At 36.5% G+C, this 19028-nt stretch overlaps 1 protein-coding gene and 1 long non-coding RNA gene across 3 annotated transcripts; both read left to right on the top strand.

The window, feature by feature from the left end:
• The first annotated feature begins 5322 nt into the window (after positions 1 to 5322).
• Positions 5323 to 7866, top strand: LOC135636282 (uncharacterized). The gene is made up of 3 exons (XR_010495857.1): positions 5323 to 5618; positions 5702 to 5779; positions 7627 to 7866. It is a non-coding gene; the product is annotated as an uncharacterized LOC135636282 (long non-coding RNA).
• Positions 7867 to 9101: 1235 nt separating this feature from the next.
• LOC135635388 (F-box protein At5g51380-like) lies at positions 9102 to 14657 on the top strand. Of its 2 annotated transcripts, XR_010495615.1 has the most exons (3): positions 9102 to 10612; positions 10699 to 11757; positions 14067 to 14203. XR_010495615.1 is itself a non-coding variant. In XM_065146420.1 (2 exons), the coding sequence occupies exons 1-2, from the start codon at positions 9432 to 9434 to the stop codon at positions 14320 to 14322; spliced, it is 1437 nt and encodes a 478-aa protein (XP_065002492.1). In that variant the 5' UTR covers positions 9103 to 9431; the 3' UTR covers positions 14323 to 14657. The 2 variants fall into 2 exon arrangements, 1 of the variants encoding a protein (XP_065002492.1); XM_065146420.1 differs by lacking the exon at positions 10699 to 11757 and having other exon boundaries at positions 9103 to 10612; positions 14067 to 14657.
• The last annotated feature ends 4371 nt before the right edge of the window (positions 14658 to 19028 follow it).

The raw sequence follows: 19028 nt of genomic DNA, 5'->3' as shown, positions 1-19028 counted from the left end.
GCATCTTTCTTATCCCCTCTCCCTCCACTGTGTTTGCGACGACGGTGCACGAAACATGGGAAAGTTATCAAGGGTTCCTCCGGAATCAAATGCCATACCCATCCCTTTCTTAGTACTAAACCAACAAATGTTAATTACTTCATCTAAGTGTACATTATTTTTCTTTCTAAAAACATTGGGCGATTTAGTTTCCCCTCATATAAGTGTATATATTGAATTATAATTAATTTCCATTTTCTACTGTAAGCTAATGTTGACTTGAAATTATAAATTACATCACTGTTCTTTAAAGCGGATATGGTCAAATATAAGCAGTTACAATTAATTATGCAGCAGCTCAAAGTCAAAACTACTGTGATGACAACATCTCATCTCTTCTCTGAGTTCCAATTTATGGAGCTACATTTTATGTTTTGTATTTAACTCAAACAAACTGAATTTGTAGTTGGAATTGGAATCAGATCAATTCTAATAGAATCATCAGAAAAATAAGTAAATAACAAAACAAAATATAATTTGGTGGAGTCTCTTTTCGAGTTGGGTGGGTGGGTGGGTGGGTCCATCGAATTTTAAGAACATATGGGTGAGACAAGTCCGGAGGACGATAATCATCAAACTGCATATGTCTAACCGGAAACTAACTGAGATCTAAACCCAATAAATTCGTGAATCCAACATGAGAAGCACACGTACGTTATCGAGTCGAGTCTCAAATCCATAAACATGATGGCGTGTATTGAGTTGACACATTTGCTCCCATAGTGATAACGGGGAGGGGGGAAACACATATGTGTATACGCAACTAAGAAGAATACGCAGACCAGTCCTTCATTATCATGTCGGCAACGAGTTCGACATAAGAGTGCCATCAGATTGCGGTAGCTTTTCGCTTTCTTGACTTCAAAGACGAGCGGTCGTCACATGTTGGGTTGGACTCGGAAGCCTTCTTCAAGTGGAGTTTTCTCGTCGAATTGAAGTGTGTTGTCTTCCACACTGTGGCCATGGAGCTCTGTTGTCTTCTAAGGAAATGGCGTTCAAGGAAAGGGAAGCTGAGACAAGGCAAGCGAAAGAGATGGATGCCAAAAGAGAGAGAGAGAGAGAGAGAGAGAGAGAGAGAGAGAGAGAGAGAGGAAAAGTAGAACAAATATGACTCGAAGATTTACGAGAGAGGACGATAAAGAGAGAAATTAATCAACTCTTTGACCATGCAAATGGCTTAAAGATCATCCTAATGTCAAAGCCAACTGAAGTGAGATGTTGACTTGGTCTAAATTTGAATACCTGCACATACACTATTATAGATTGAATATAAGCTCAAAAACTTATAGATTGAATATTATCAGCATAATGATGTCAAAACTTATATCATTTTATAATTTTGTTATTAATAATATATTGTATATTTTCACTCATTTAAAGATAATGATAATATATTTATCATTGCTTTAAAAAAAAATCATATTATGAATTTTTTATGATGAAATAGTCCATTAATCCAAATAGATGCATGATCACGATGATGGCAATCGCTCTCAATCAAACTAACCAAGCTGAATGACCTTTAGAAGCCTTCTATTTGATCCTAAAAAGCTAACTGATCTCAATCTTAATTCTCAAATGTCTATTGCAGAATCTTTTGAAGCCTCAAAGATCTATTTGATCCTAAAAAGCCCACTTACTTCGATCTCGATCATGATCAAACTCATATTAGGGTAGCCTTTACTCATATAAGGGCAATCATCAAGCAAAAAGGGTATAGTAGTCCTTTAAGGAAAGTCCTAACGATTTAGGGTACTCCTCTGCCCATAAAACAAGGAGTGTGCTCGTATCTAAAGACAACCAAAAGAAATCTCTTGCAAGCCTCAACCGACTATAACTTTTTCAACTTAAAAAATAAGAAGAGAAGAGAGGAGAATAGAGAAGGGGAGGGTTATATATAAGTTCCAATAGTCAAAGCTTTGCATCAAAGCTTCATCTGGCAGGCAATTCAAACCTCTAAAGGAGGCTCCAACGATAAAAAAGGAGAAGATCAAAACTGAGAGCATCTATGTGTTGTCCAAAGTTCTTATGTGTCCATGAGCTTTCTATCACGATTTTAAGGTCATAGTTTTAAGTTTGGTAGTTAGCACTTTAGCTTTAGAAGCAATATGGTTGTTTTCTTTTGGTTTTATACTTAGTGTTTCAGCTATATTTCTCTCCTTTATTAAAACTTCCATATGAAAGGTGATATCGGTTGACAGATCATCGAACCCAAACCTTATGGATCAAGTGATATCGGAGCAACATTCTTATGGATAATAACTATAAAGTAAGGATACAAAACTTTTGAAGAAGAGCTACAGGAGTTGGAGTCTAAGCCACACTCACTACAAGGAAGAAACACCGACGAGATGGTAGCCAACCATCCAACAATCTTGGCTAGCATTATTGCCTAGATGTAAGTTGAAAATAATCCTATAGCTAAAGATAAATAAGTAAATAGTGTCACAGCAAAAGAGAGAGAGTCGTCTCTATCTAAGACATGTAACTACGAAGAAGATATTACTGAACAGAACATCATAGTAAGAACTCGACCCCATCACATCTAGGCTCATATCAACATACCCTCATACGATGGCTCAATCAATGCTAAGGTATTAGACTCATGGATAGATCAACTTAATATTTATTTTGATCTATATTACTACAATAATGAGGATAGGGTAATGCTTATCGACTCAAGCTAATTGAACACATGCTCGTATAGTAGAAAGCCTATCTTCAAACTAATAGCGATGAAGGCATGTCACAAACATAATTCAAAAGGCTTATATAAGAATAATTCTATCATATAGGGTATCTCAAAAAAAAGATGAAGGAAGTAACATTAACTAAACTAAAGAAGGAACTTTTCATGCATGAATACACCATTAAATTTTGACAACAAGCGATGATAATCGAAAATTTTCTTAACAATTACTTCAATGATGAAATACACCCATTGGCCTCTACGAAAAAATTCATGCAGAATGGAGTCTCATCAGATTATATAATTTTTAGATCACTAATAATATGATAATGGTGATCGAGAGAACGAACCACACCTGTACTAAGAAGCTTGCGGAGAAGGCTAAAGGGAGCTACCCAAAAAACTCTTCCCAAAATAATGGTCGAAGAATGATCAAATACGAATTTGAGTCTATTACTAATGTTTAGACGGAAGGTTATAGCTCAATTCCAACCGTCAATCTATAAATTCAAAAAGAATTATTCACTCTTAAGATCTAAGTGAAACAAGAGGTCATTGATGCGATCGTTAATTTCAAAAGCCAAAAGAATCTTATCTCAGTACATATATATGACATCCCATCTGTACCCATATCATCTTGGATGGCTTTATTATGATGTAGAGATGAAGATCAACCAACAATTTAAGATTCACTTTGCCATTACAAAGGAATTCATCAATGAGTTGATCGTGTGATACGGTTCCACTTGATATATATCAAGTTATCTTTGGAATCTCTATTTATGAGATCGAAATATTGTTTACTTTAACTCTAGAAGTATAAACTCTAGAAGGATGGAAGGAAATTCTTCATCACCGGAGATGAGATTAGTTCAACAGAAGACTTGATATTCATCGGCCAAGCAAAGAGGATGGTGAATGCTCGTCGAAAGTTTATGGCTCTCACTTCGACATGCAAAGAACCAAGGTCTTCTTCCAACATAATGAAAGAAGAGTAGAAGCCAAAAGGGGTAGTAGTAACCTCAAAGCCAAGTCCAATAAAGCCCTCGAGTTGATAGAGAACCCTATCAAAACAGTGCATGTATATGACATGGTCAGGTACCATGATACCGACCACATTGACGAACCAAAATAAAACATTCAACCTATAGATGGAGAGAGAAGAAGTCACTAAACAAGATTCAACGCCTAATTGAGAGAGTTATGACTAAGGAGGATCTCAATAACTCTTAATTAAATTGGCTAAGCTTTGTTGAAGGGGCTCTTGAAGCTTTAAAGTCCTATTTGGCTATGAAAATATCACTTATTTTAATCTCAATCTTGATTGGACTCAAATTAGGATAACCCTTACTCAAATAGGAGTAGCTACTAATGGAAGTGCAACATCCCTATAAGGAAAGTCTTTAAACCTTAAGGATTAAAGAGAAACAAAAAAAGTCCATAGCAAAGCCCAGTCCACCCTAGCTTTTCTAGTGTTACAAGAGACGAGAGAGGAGAGAGGAGAAAAGAGAGAGGGAGGGTTTTGCACCACTACAACCCATCTTCTAGTTGTAACCTTCTTATTCAATGTTCCAAAGGCCAAAGCTCTATATCAAAACTTCATCCAACTACTATGAAAGTCCCCAAAGCCTACTGCTTGCTACCTGCTACATGCTACCTATTGTTTGAACCTCATGTGGAGGTTCCAGTGGCAAAAGAGAAGGAGGAGATCAAAATCAACCATGATACATAAATTGTTGAGAGCATCTATATTCTATCCAAAGATAACCTATCATGTTTTTAATTTTATTATTTTAAATATTATAGATAAGTACTTAGCTTTATAAGCAATAGAAGTTATTTTCTTTTGATTTTATGCTTAGTCTTTTATGAAAGTTCTCATCTTCGTTAAACTTTTTATTCAAAAATTGATATCGAGTCGATGGATCATGAACACCATATAAATTAATACTATCATATAAATTAATACTTACTATGGGGGTGAAAATAAAAACACATTTGATAGATTTTATAACTAAAGTTCCTCCCATTTTAGGGGGATTTTTGAATATTTTGATTCAAATTTGATATAACTTATTTGTCCTTATAAAATTTAATGTAATATATATGTATATCACTCAAATATTAAGATTATTTAACATAAGTTTCTTTCAATTAAGCCAGGCAAAGGGACCACTCAAAAATAAGAGTGGCCAACGAACGGAGGTGGTGGTGGGTTCGATGAAGATAAGATAAAATGATCTTTTCATATGACGAAGGGCATTCTATTAAAAAAAATTAAAGTTGGAATCCTTTATTAAAAATTCTGAAAGTTAGGAGTTTTTTTTTTCTTTCAGAAATTCGACATACAATAGATATATATATATATATATATATATATATATATATATATATATATATATATATAGTTCCTCATGGATATATTTGCTAAAATTAAATCTTAGAAGAATAATAAAAAAAACCACTAAATTTGGAGGATATCTGTATGTACAATTTTGCCTTTTATTTATTTATTTATTATCCTTTTCTTTGTTCCAAATCGTTTTGAAGCCGTTCGGCGGATCCCAACGGCTCTAACGGCGCTTTATGTATATCGAGAATTCCCCGTTGCACTTTGGTGCTCCTCTTCTTTCATATTCCGTATCTCCACTTTTCCCACTTCCCTCGTCGCCTCGCCTGACGCGTCTCCTTGCGTTCCTCCTCCCGTGTATCGTTCTAGCAGAGAGCGCCCATGGTCGACTCTAGGGTTTTCGTCGAGCAGCGAGGGAACCCCGCAAGATCCGAAGCGGGGATCTTCTCAAGAATCCTCGTTGAGAATTTCATGCGCCGCCGCTGGCTCGGGAGATCGAATTCGGGGATTGGGTCAACTATATTGCCGGCCAGAATGGGAGTACGCGTTGATTGCAACCTCTCTCCCTTTCTTTTTTTCTTGAATTCCTTTGTGCATTAAAGGGAATAGAGTTTGTTCCGTAGGTGGAATGGGTGCGACGATGACACCCCTATGTAAGCTAGGGCGTTCTCTTTGAAAGATTCCATGAAGATGGGATGCAGGTATGCTTCATACCCTGTTCCAAATCTTTAATGCGTCATCGACAAACTTACCCCCCTTTTATCGATTTCTTGTGCTGATTTCTGGCGTGCATTTTGTTTTCTTGATGTCGGTTCTCTGTCTCTTGTCTTGTTTGTTTCTTTGTTGAGTGCGGAGTATGTGATTTAGATGTCATATTTTATTAGTAATGTAGTCATTTTGATATCCCGTTGCTTGGATGAATGATGACGGGCTTATCGCTGCAAGTTGTAGCTTTGATTGGAAAATTAAAAATTTTAAACAGATAAGTAGATAGGCTTTCCGTCGAGTCTTCAATCTTTCTGTTACTGCAATCCAGATAATGTCTGTACTGATTAACAATACTAGTTAATTTTTTCCCCTTAATTGTTTCTTGTGTGTTCTTAATATTCTATTTCTGCCTCTTTTTCAGCCAAATTACTTGATCTTAGAGGAATTTTATTATCAGTCTCTTGATCTCAGGCTTGCATATCAAGAATTCATCGAGTTTTCACTTGTTCTATTTGTGCTGATCAGATTACTAGAAACAGTCATATATGGTTATAGATGTCTAAAATCTGGACATAGAAATGGAACATAATGATATAGTTTAGATCCAATTAGGTACTGAATTTCTATTTATTCTTTCTATGCCTCTTCTTGATCCATATTACTTGGTCTCAGGGAATTTTATTATTATTATTATCTTGATCTCAGGCTTGCAGATCAAGAAATCTTTGAGTTTTCACTGTCTATTTGTGCTGATGAGATTACTAGAAACAGTCATTCATGGCTGTAAATGTCTAAAATTTGGACAAAGAAATGGAACATAATGATATAGTTTAGATCCAATTAGGTATTGAAGAAAAACCTAGCACAATTACATGGTGACATTGCCCATAACATAATTTATTGTGTTTGCCACATGGTACTTCTTGTTATGGTACGCTACCATGACAAATTTTATTTTTGCTAAAGAAAATTCTTTTCATGTTAGAACTTTTTTTTTTTTTTCCAATTTAAGCTTGGAATTCCATAGCAGTCTAGATGTAATGATGTGAAAGGTTCATTGTTAGTTCTCTTAAACTTACATGTCTCCTTTGATAGAAAACGAAAGAAAAGAAAACAGAACATTTTCTTTCCTACTGTTTGGTTTAAAAAAATCAAGAAGAAATCCACAGTTTTTTTCTCCCCAATTTATTTGATTTTCCTACAGTTGTTGATTCTCCTAAACTTTGTAAACAGAGATGATTTTCATATGTTTTTGTATTCCTTTGCATATCTAAGTTCTTGTTTTCTTGATCAATGTGCCCTATTGGCTTGTTGAATAAAAAATTATCCCTTCCCCAGCAGCCTTTTTCCTCAGTTATATTTGGTTATGTACCTGTGTTTTCTAGGATGCCATGAGCTGAAACCAGTTTTGTAGGATGCGGTGAGCTGGATGTTCATCTTCGAAACTCCTATAGATTTTGGGATGGCTAAAGGCTGAGTAGATATTCATCACTAAAGTAGAGTCCACTCCAATCAGAGTTGAAGTTACTTTGTGGAATCATTTTTTTCACTCAGCCATTGAGCACTGGACCAACCTAAACTCGTTCGACCCATAAATGTGTACTGTTTTGATGGCTGCACCTCGGGGTTGAGTTTTTTCTTGACCTAAATAAAATATGAGAAGATTAAGAAGCTTTTGCTAGCCTAAACAGGCAACAACCACATTAATGATTGTTAAACCTCATAATGGTGCTCATTTAGTCCTTGTTCTTGTCGACCAATATCATGTTCTTCCATCATGTATTATTCGCAAGTTATGTTGATTCCATCTGACTTCATTGTCATGGATTCTGTTCCCCAGGGTGAAATGAAAAAAATCGGTGCACTCAATTTCCAGGGCAATTTACCACCGCAGAGCTACTCACGATCCTCTCAATATTTATTCTCATGTCAGGTAAGTCGTGGCCTTACTCTCATGTCATGTGGTCGCAATAGGTCTGTCTGTCTGTCTTTAGCTTGTCCAGTTGACTCGGTGACATTGAAGTACCCACCTGTTCTTAACAAGATGTGATTTAATGCATCCGTCGTCAACAAAACTCAACGGGTGGCGCAAAGTGGCTCCTCCCTCATTTGAAATAAATTTTGGGATCGTGCCCTTGCAATTCAAAATCCCAGGCATGGGCATGAAACAGTTGTCACGTCATTTGTTTGTGTGTCCATGTACAGTCGTCCTCGTCCCCAAAGCGAAAGGGGATTCGAGCTTTTTCTTACTGAAACCCCGAATAATTAGAATTAAAATTAATCACTTCGCACATCAATCATCAATTCTCCACTCAACATGCATATTTAGTATTAAAATTAGATAATCTAATTATATATGTACTTATCCATGTGGTTAACATCGTTTTTTGTTTCATTGTCTGCTTTAGTTAAAAGGAGAGGGTCGGAAGTCCAAAAGGCATCGGAAAGAGAGCGCGATTTCAACACAAATCCATGCCGTCCGTTCCGCATACTCGATCCAACCTGAGGGTGTTCAGGTAATTATCGTCTACCAATTGTCCAAATCCATAGTCTTATGTTTTGGTGATGGAGAAATAATATGATTATTATTTACAATTTTATGCTATATATTTATTTATTTTTATTTTTATTTTTTTTAATATTTTAAAAATATTATTTTGTAATTGAACATAAATAATCACTTCTTCTTTTTTTTTTTCTCTTCGTTAGAGGACAATACCAAAGGATGATAAGTGAGGTCAACATGATGATCACCATCAATGAGCATGGGTTTGAAAACGATAAATATGAATCGGGAGACAAGATGATTAATAAAAATTGATGTCGAAGATAAAAAGGTCGATAGATAATGATTAAAAAAGATATAGATAAAAAAAGATAAAATTAAAATTAGAGGAGTTATAAAAGTAAAATATTATTTAATTAATTTTTTAAAATATAAGTAATAAAATATTAATAATAAAATAAAAAAAATATTATTTTTACATTTTTAGAAAAATTGAATAATAAAAAGACTCTACATAACAAGGTTCATTAATAAATACATAAAAGAAAGACGGGCTCGGCTTTGACGCTCCCCGGAAGCTGCAGACCGTCCAACAATCAAAGTCCCGCCACATAACAACAAGAACTAAAACCGTTGCAGGAATTTTTTTTGTTCCACCGGTCTCCACTGACCCTCCTGCGTGGGTCCCCGCACCGGCATCCTGCATAACCTGGCGGGTGAGCCACGAATGGGTCACGAAGTGTTGTGTTTTGTTTGTTATGCCCGAATTAGATGCGTGCATATATATATTTTCTCTTTTTTGTTTTTTTTGCTTAATTCCATGTCCTCCCGTCCCGACCGACTAAGCTCATGAGAAGAACAAGGCGCTTCTGCGCGTCTATTTCTCCCCGTGGAGATCAAAGTCGTGTTTAATTAAGTCGGAGCGTGAAACATTTTGCCACCGAATTCCCTCCCTCCCTCTTCTGAAGAGATGTATATCGTTCGCTTTCTATAGAGAGAGGAAACCAGATGCTTTGAACGGAAGGTAGGGGAAACGAACAGCAGCACGCGCCCCTTTGGCACATAGATAAGATGGCGATTCAGAGGGGAAGCACCCTGCTCCCCGCCGCGGCCTTCGCAGTCTCTCGCCGGAACCCTTGATGTACCATGCCCACTACCACAACCGCCTGAGGAGCTGGCCTAACACTTGGTTCGCTGCCGCTGCCGTTGACAAACCCCTCAAGCATGTGGTCTTCAAGATGCAGCTCAGTGACCAAACCCCTACCATAGAAGATCCCGCGCCGCGGCAGCGGCACGACGGCGACGGCGGCGGCGGCGCCGACCTCACAGCGCTGTTCTCCGACAAGCTCCTCCTCCGCATCCTCGCTGCCGTACCGGACCCCCTCCGCCTCCCCGCCTCCCTCGTCTGCAAGCGATGGCTCCGCCTCGTCGGCCGCCTGCGCCACTCCCTTACCCTCCTCGACTGGTCCTTCCTCGACAGCGGCCGCCTCTTCCTCCGCTTCCCCGACCTCGCTGAGCTCGACCTCGTCCCTGGCTCCTTCGCGTCCCCTTCGTCCGTAGCTGCCAGGGGCCGCGTCCTGCTTTCCTGGGGTCCTTTCTCTGTCACGGTCGACACCAACGCCGACTCTCCTGTAGGTGAGTGCTGCTTCCTCGACCCGGACGTCATCGATCGCGGCCTCGAGACCGTCGCCCGCAGCTGCCCTGGCCTTCGGAAGCTCTCCCTCGTCGCCAGTGACTCGGAGGCCGGCCTCATGGCGATCGCTGGAGGGTGCGACACTATGCAGGAGCTGGAGCTCCATCGGTGTTCCGACCTCGCCCTCCGCCCCATCTTCGCCTTCAAGAACCTCCAGATACTGCGGCTGGTGGGATCCGTTGACGGGCTCTACTGCGGGCCTCGCGTCACGGACATTGGGCTCACCATACTGGCCCATGGGTGCAAGCGGCTGGTGAAGCTGGAGCTCAGTGGGTGTGAGGGTAGCTACGACGGGATCTCTGCCATAGGGCGGTGCTGCATGATGCTTGAGGAATTGACGATCTCCGACCACCGGATGGACGATGGTTGGCTGGCGGCGTTATCCTTCTGCGGAAACCTGAAGACGCTGAGAATGCAGAGCTGTAGGAGGATAGATGCTGATCCAGGGCCATCGGAGCACCTCGGGACATGCCCTGCCATCGAGACGCTGCAGATGCAGCGGTGCCAGCTGCGGGATAAAAGAAGCTTACAAGCACTGTTTATGGTGTGCGAGGCAGTTAGGGATGTTGTGTTTGAAAATTGTTGGGGGTTGGACAACAACATGTTCGCGCTTGTGAGCATTTGCAGGTATGTATGTTTCTTAGATTTACCCCCTAATTTGCTGTCATTTTATGATAGTAATTGTTGCCATTTCTTCGTTTTTGCATTTGCAGGTATGCATGTTTCTCTATGTTTCTTGGATTTACCCCCTAATTTTCTGTCGTTTTATGATAGTAATTGCTGCCATTTCTTGGGTTTGATGATGTGCCGGAAACTGTGTGGTTCCGTAGTGATAGAAAAGCACATTACAGAAGCTGAAGATCAAATTTGGTCCAAGTTATATCTTCACTCCTAGACTATTTTTCCTGGACCGCTAAGCTAACTTTGCCACTGAAGAAACTTCAAGTTTCTGATTTACCCCCTAATTTGCTGTCATTTTATGATAGTAATTGTTGCCATTTCTTCGTTTTAGCATTTGCAGGTATGCATGTTTCTCTATGTTTCTTGGATTTACCCCCTAATTTTCTGTCGTTTTATGATAGTAATTGCTGCCATTTCTTGGGTTTGATGATGTGCCGGAAACTGTGTGGTTCCGTAGTGATAGAAAAGCACATTACAGAAGCTGAAGATCAAATTTGGTCCAAGTTATATCTTCACTACTAGACTATTTTTCCTGGACCGCTAAGCTAACTTTGCCACTGAAGAAACTTCAAGTTTCTGATTTACCCCCTAATTTGCTGTCATTTTATGATAGTAATTGTTGCCATTTCTTCGTTTTAGCATTTGCAGGTATGCATGTTTCTCTATGTTTCTTGGATTTACCCCCTAATTTTCTGTCGTTTTATGATAGTAATTGCTGCCATTTCTTGGGTTTGATGATGTGCCGGAAACTGTGTGGTTCCGTAGTGATAGAAAAGCACATTACAGAAGCTGAAGATCAAATTTGGTCCAAGTTATATCTTCACTCCTAGACTATTTTTCCTGGACCGCTAAGCTAACTTTGCCACTGAAGAAACTTCAAGTTTCTGATGTTTGCAATTGCCAGCAGATTGGCAGCCAGTCATGGTTAAGGCACACAGGCTGCCAATCTCCTTTATGACCAGTGCAGCACAATGTGCACCTTTTGGTGTTGTTGCCAGGGAGCTACCATATGAAGCTTGCTGTAACACAACTCATCGTCGGAGTTTAATTGCCTGTTGGTGACTATTTGTTATGTCACCTATACTGTAGCGGTAACAGTCATCATCCTGAATCATTTTTTATTTTGATTTCTCAGTTCATCAGATCTTTATAAGTCAATCTTAGTTTTTGTTTACGTCCAAATACTAGGTCTACTCTGATAATCTTAATTTTTAAGCTGGAGTTATCGTAGTACACTCATTATACCCTTATAAGTTAATCTTAATTTTTACCCACTTCCGATGTGAGACTAATTGAGGGTGTTACATAGGGCTTCTATCGATTGCTTTTGTAATTACACTTTATCTCATGCAGCTTTAAACTAAGTGTAAGAGAAATTATTTTCTCCACGGAGATGCAGTTGTAACAGGTTTAAAGTTACATTTTGAACTAAGTCACTGCTCAATGATGTAAGGTTGGAATGGTTGGATAAATAAATCACTTTCAAGAGGTGCCAAATATGGTTTATAATTGTGTGTGTGTATATATAAACACACACACACACACACAAAGTTACTGTATATGGTTTGATGTAACTGAAGAATTTCTAACTCGTCAATTGATTCAATATGTGCATATATGCAGATACTATATTCAAATATGTGCAGCTTTTTTGTTTGATCCATTTATTTTGAACTTGAAGAGCTGACCTCTTTAGTTGTATTGATAACTCCACTTGCTTTCTTTTCTGGGTTCGGGGTTATAAGCAATTGTTATTTGTGTTTCTCCAAGTCATTAGTGTTGCATCAGTTCACATGGCTAGTCCTCACTGTCAGAAACAGAAAAGACAAGTTTAACCACTGAAGTATGTACATGCTGCAAAACTTCTATGGAACCGAATGGATTTGATTTGGCTTGTCTTTAATGTATTTTCTTTTTTTAATTTTTTTTTGAGATAAGAAATGTACTTTTATGGTGGAATTTGGATGAAGAAACAATACATGTCTACAATTTATGGTGCTTATTATTTTGGGTGGATATTCTTTGAGGAAGACGTATTTTAAAGTTTGATAATTTTTGTTTTTGAAAATTTTGAATTTAGAAATGATGTACTTCTAAAAGTTTGAAAAATGTTATCAAATGTTTTAGTCATCTGTTTAAATTGTATCGAGATCAAAACATTGAAACTGGACAACCAACTAGACCAAGGTGTGTATTTATCGAGTTTGCCCAGGAATCAGTCAGACTTGGGTGGTTTTGTAAAGTTTTGGCCAGTTTGAGCTGATCCAGATGAGTACTGGACCATCTTAATTTTGCATTTTAGATTATAGTTAATAATTTCTTTTAATTCTTTGTTTTTGTTGATCACCTTATCACTTTCTCACTATGTTGACATCTTGGTTTATGGAGGCAGATGGACATAGGAATGATTTTGAATGTCTGTTGCTTTTGTAGGTGTGCCATTTTACAATATCTACTTGGGTTTTTTAATACAATATGCCCTATTAAAACTTACAGACACCACTGTGGCCATGGCAGCTATCAATCCATGCAAAAAAAAAAGAAAAAGAAAGGAAAAGGAATCTGTTATCTGCTTATATGATTTTGATGTATGATTGGTAAAATGGCTGTAGCTATTGATACCAGAATCATGCATGAAATCCCAATTTTAGAAGCTGGTGTCTCAGTTTTCTGTGTTCACGTCATCTTATAGCTGCTTTTATGGTTGGTCAGTCTTTTAACTGATAAAGTTAGATCTATTTCTTTGGGATGCTACCCTTATAAGATCTGACTATTGCTTATCCTTTCCTACTTCAATCAATTTATATGGGTGTAATGGCCCACTTCTTATACCATTGATTAGGATTTTTATCTATTATTTTCACGGAGGGGCAAAGTGGCCAAATGGTTATTTTTATGTGGATAATTGCTTATGATTTGAATTAAATTGCTTAAAATGTTATATTTCTGAAGAGGATTTAATATGTGGCTGATGATGGTTCTAGCGTTAAAATTACAGACAACCTATTGTGTAATAGTACATATACCCTTAGTAGCTGGTCCGGTGCAATCAAAAGTCAAAACACTAGTTTTAGTATCTGATTTATGGCTTCATCAGCCAGCTACAGCTTATTTTATGCCTAAAAAGATTGATGTGACATTTATTTGATGCCTGGCTCTTGCTTCTATGTGTATGTGTGGGCGCATATGCATTTGATGCTTGCTAAGTCTGTGTATGTGTTTGTTTTGGTACTGTTTTTCCAAACAGTTATTGCAAGCTATAAAAGACTGATGTCTAAAACATTAAATTTTTTTTCCGTTTGTTCGTCATGAAACACTCGAATGGGCCTCTTGTCGTGTATCTTTGATTTCATTTTATATGTTAATGTTATAGATGGGTTTTCATATGCTCTCTCTGCAGGAGGGTGAAGTTTCTCTCACTGGAAGGATGCTCGCTTGTAACAACTGAAGGTTTCGAGTCGGTAGTTCTATCCTGGATGGATTTGCAGAGACTCACCGTCATCTCGTGCAACAATATAAAGGATGGCGAAGTATCTCCTGCTCTATCAAGCCTGTTCTCAGTCCTCAAAGAGTTAAAGTGGCGACCAGATAGTAAATCTGCCCTTGCAGGGACCGGCATGGCGAAGAAGGGCGCGAGATTTTTCAGAAGGTTGTGAAGTCTCAGATAGTGGTACGTTCATATACCTTCCCTCTCCTCCAAAGGAATAGAAAATTGAACCCAGTGGTCAAGAAGAGGTTGTAGAAGATTTGTGAACCAATTGAGCAGGAAACCTGTGTTTCCAAACTGATACAGAACCATCATTTTGTGGTGTAGCATGCAAAAGTAGTGTTGTACATTTCATGTACACGAGAAGAATGATGAACCAAAGTGCTTCATCGTTAATCATGTATGTGAAGCATCAAAAACTAACTTATAGTGTGTCCTAGCTATCCATGTACAAGGAGAGGATGGTTTTACAGCATCTCAACATACTACACATCAAATTACATATGACTCTATCTTCATTGGTCTCCATCTTGAAGACAACAGCCCAACTCATGGCAAATTGTGTAGGAGAGACTTAACTAGCTAAACTTACAAGCATATTCCCAATATTGAACTGTGCATTACACAGCAGCAGCATTCCATTTGAACTGCAAGCATCAAAGCAGTTTTTAGCGAGAGTTGATCCATTTAACTTTCTGCTGCAAAAGTTAAATAGATCTTCGAGACTTGATCCCAATAAATCCATCACAAGCACACTATAATCACCATCAACACTGAACTATTTCATGTTTGGAATTCCAGCTGCCAAAACAAATAAATAAAAGAAAACAATGAAGATTAAGAAAGTAGAACCAAACAATAATTTTCATTACTTTCTCATTGCAGAATCCTGAAAATTTTCCTGATAAATAGGAAAATGCATAAGAGAAAATATATGCAGGCCATTTCAGGTATTAAGTTATCCAGAGGATTAAATTTATAAACCTCGTTCAAACTACATCAAATTGTAGCTTATACACATACATTAGATGAGACTTCCACCGATGCGAGGACTCAATAGAAAATGAATATTTTTCATACTGAGCAAACATAGTATATTCTTTTTCATCATATAATTATTTTAATTTTTTTAAAATTTATTTAAATATTCTAATTATATATATAATTATAAATATATTTTTTTAATAACAGTTTGACTGTTACTAATCTATGACAGTTTGGCTGTTACTAGACTCATAAAACTTAAAAACCTATATATCTTGCAAATGATAATATAATTCACACATCATTAAGCCTATTGTGTATGGCACTTCCATAGCTACTAATCAAATAAAATTAAAAATATATAATTTATAAATAATATTTATTTAATTTATCTTTAGTATTATTTATATAAAACTATTTAATAAAAAATAACTATAATAACTATCGAACATAATCCTTGATTAGCATAATCATATTCAGTCATTGACAACACATGTTTTTCTTTTTTCATGTATGTTGTCAATCCAAAATAAACTAAATTTCTAGAAAAATAAGTGTAATCATGTCCTAAATATTTATTTCAACCCAAAAGTATACTATAGATCTCCTTTGATATAGTTAACAAACATTTATTAATAATAATCTAATTTTCTTTAATACTGTACAGAGGCCTATTTTAATTGGGCCTCCCGGTCGGGCCTAATTACATGGGAACCAATTGGGCCAATCTCAACTGGGTAAGATTTAGGGCAAAATTAAGGACAATTGTGTCAAAATTGGGTTTTGGGTCAAAATTAGGTTGTCACCTCAGCCATTCACGCGCGACTTCACCGCGGTCGACGCCCCGGTGTGCACGGTCAATCACCTCCCCACCGTCTTGGCAGCGACGCTGCACCGTCGTCCGACGCAACTATCGCTGCCGGCATACCCACAGCCAGCGAAGGAACATGGCGAAGAATCCCATCGCCCTCGTCGTCGCCATCTGTGGCCAAGCGTGCTGCCGAGTTCCACCGCCTGAGGCGCTGCTCCGCCGAGCAAAAGAGAAATACCTGACCAGCTCCGCGCCTCGCCTTCTGCGGTGATCGTTCCTGCGACGACTTGTTCCGCGACGCCCCTCTCCCGCCGCGACTTCCGTTCCTTCGACGCCCGCCCCTTCACAGTCCCTCCGTCTCCGCCGTCTGCGGTTTCCACCCGCGTGGCTTGAGATGATGTGCATAGCCTGCAAACAGGCAAGCAGAAGGATAGGTGCATTGATTCATTGCAAGTAATTTGAATATTAATTTAAAATCTAAAGTAATTATAATATATCTATTTTTTTATGATTTAAGATATTTATATTTTATCAACTCTCATATCACTCGTTAAAAATTTAGAGTAGAAGTAATATTTAGTCAGAATTAAAATCTATAATATTATAATTAGGCAATAGTATTGTAACATTATTAATCCGATGTAACAAAGTCATAGATCTATAGAGAGGAGATGGTTTAGAAAGAGAGTTTTAAAGAGCTCTTTTCTATCAAGATAATCTCTAAAATTATTAAGCCACTAATATATCTTATCTTAAATTATTAAATCATATAATTAGATATTTCGAAATTATTTAAAAGTGATATATGTTAAAAAAATATAAGATGTCAAAATGTTATGTTATTAGACGCTTACCCGAGTGAAACAAGACACTCATAAATATTATATTATTGATCATAAAAATTAGTCATATAAATATTTATATTTTTCTACTAAAATCATCAATAAATATTAGAAAATGATGATACTCATAAATATTATATTACTAATCATAAAAATTAGTCATATAAATATTCATGTTTTTCTACTAGAATCATCAAAAAATATTAGAAAACGATGATACTCATACGATATTAGAGATATTGATCCATATATACCAGTGTGGATTAGCTTTGTTTGCAAAGAATACATACTTTACAAAATTAATTTAGAGAGTTAATGTATGATAAGTTTTTTCTCCTTGTTTGATAATAAATTAAGTGCATCGAAGTTGAGATGTTCATTATCATATCTAGGCATATGCCATCAATTCAACACAAACAACTATAAGTGATAAAGACAAATTTGATCCCACGATCTTACTAGCAAGAGTGAGTGAGGGGTACATAACGATTTGAACCCTCAATCTAAGGGAGGGTATGCTCGTACTATCAAGTATTTTTCGTTAGTTTATTTTAATCAATTAAAGTTTCAGTTAATATTATTAAAGTAATAATGTAAATACATAACTCTAATTAAAAAACAAACTACGAAAGGTTAAATAAATAATTATATAAAAAATTCAGAAAACAGACGCAGTAACACAAAACGAAGAGAGAATGGGTGAATCAATCGACGCAAATGTTTCACTCGAAACTACAACCATTTCTGGTTACAGAGCTACCAAATAAAAACTAAATAAGATTAAAAACACAAAGAGTTATTTATCTGTTCCCAAAAAAATCCATGGCTGAAGCTGCAGACAGTCAACGATTGAAGTCAGTTTCCCTAAATTAGTCCTAGATCAATAGTTTTCTACTCCTAATTAAACAGAAACTCTTAATTTATCTCAAACTCTTAATCTAATTCCATTCAAATTTAAAATACAATATGTGACATCCTACCTTAATTTAAATTTCTTTTAAAATTCTAAATAATCTTTGCAGGTGCTCAAATGCTTCGGTCTTCGGAGGTTTTATATAAATATATATATCTTGATCTTCATTTCTCCAATACTTCTTCTTGATCATTTTGTTCTTTATTTAATGCCTTAGAAAGTAGTATCTTACATGAATATATTTGTTTCTATCATGATCGACTAAATTTTTAGATAATTTTAAAGCTAAAAAATTATCACAAAAAATTTTAGTAGACACGACATGATCAAATCCTAACCCTACTAGCACATTTATGCAATACTTCTTCTCGATCATTTTATTCTCTATTTAATATTTTAGAAAGTAGTATCTTATATCAATATGCTTATTTATGTCATGATTGACTAGAATTTTAGATAATTTTAAACTTAAAAAATTATCACAAAAAATTTTATTAGACACTAAATACTTTGTGATGCACTTGTTGATGTTACAATGTATTTTACTTTTATAGTTGACATTGCTACAACGGATTACTTTTTAGAAGATCATAAAATCGTCCCAAATCTAAAGAAGAAAACATAATCAGATTTGCTCTTCCTATTATGAAGATCACTTGTATAATCACTATAAAAAAATCCAGTTAAATAAATTTTTTTGCTATCATAAAAAAAACCAAAATCATAAGTTCCATTCAAATAAGAATTTTAACCAAATGTGTTACTTGGAGATGAATTTCTATTGGATTCTTTAGATATCTGCTAATCCATATATAATATCTGATCTAATTGCAGTCAAATACATAAGACTCCCCAAAATCTGTCCATAAAAAGTACTGTCAATCTTCCTGCCACTACCAGCATAACTAAGCTTCAAACTTATTTCAACTAGAGCATTAACAGTTGGCTTTTATTTCAAAAATCCACCTGATGTATTTTTTTTTTAAGAAATAAAAGTTTATGTATCTTGTTGCTCGGCTTTAATCACAAGATAATATTTCATCAAACCCAAGTCATTCATGTCAATTTTTTTCTTTATAAAAGATTGAATCTCATGAATCATGTCACCATCTTTGCTAGTATAAATAACATCAACCATATATAAGCAAACATTTAATATCATCCTTGTCTCTTTATATTTTACAAAGTATGTTCATATGGGCATTTTTCCAATCCACATGTCTCAAATTATATATCAGTATGATAATACCAAGCTCTGGGTGCTTACTTTAGACCATATAATATCTTTTTTAATATGTATGCCTTATTTTTAAATCCTTTAATCA

This window comes from Musa acuminata, chromosome BXJ3-4 (assembly GCF_036884655.1).
Source record: "Musa acuminata AAA Group cultivar baxijiao chromosome BXJ3-4, Cavendish_Baxijiao_AAA, whole genome shotgun sequence".
NCBI lineage: Eukaryota > Viridiplantae > Streptophyta > Magnoliopsida > Zingiberales > Musaceae > Musa > Musa acuminata.
The sequence above is the reverse complement of the archived record's forward strand: the minus strand, read 5'-3'. Positions and strand labels throughout refer to the sequence as shown.

What these genes read in the sequence shown, in the direction of transcription:
- LOC135635388 (XM_065146420.1), top strand. Translation starts at nt 9,432, where the DNA reads ATGTACCATGCCCACTACCACAACCGCCTGAGGAGCTGGCCTAACACT. An exon ending in GCGCTTGTGAGCATTTGCAG is followed by an intron (nt 10,613 to 14,066) that starts GTATGTATGTTT and finishes CTCTCTCTGCAG; the next exon opens with GAGGGTGAAGTTTCTCTCAC.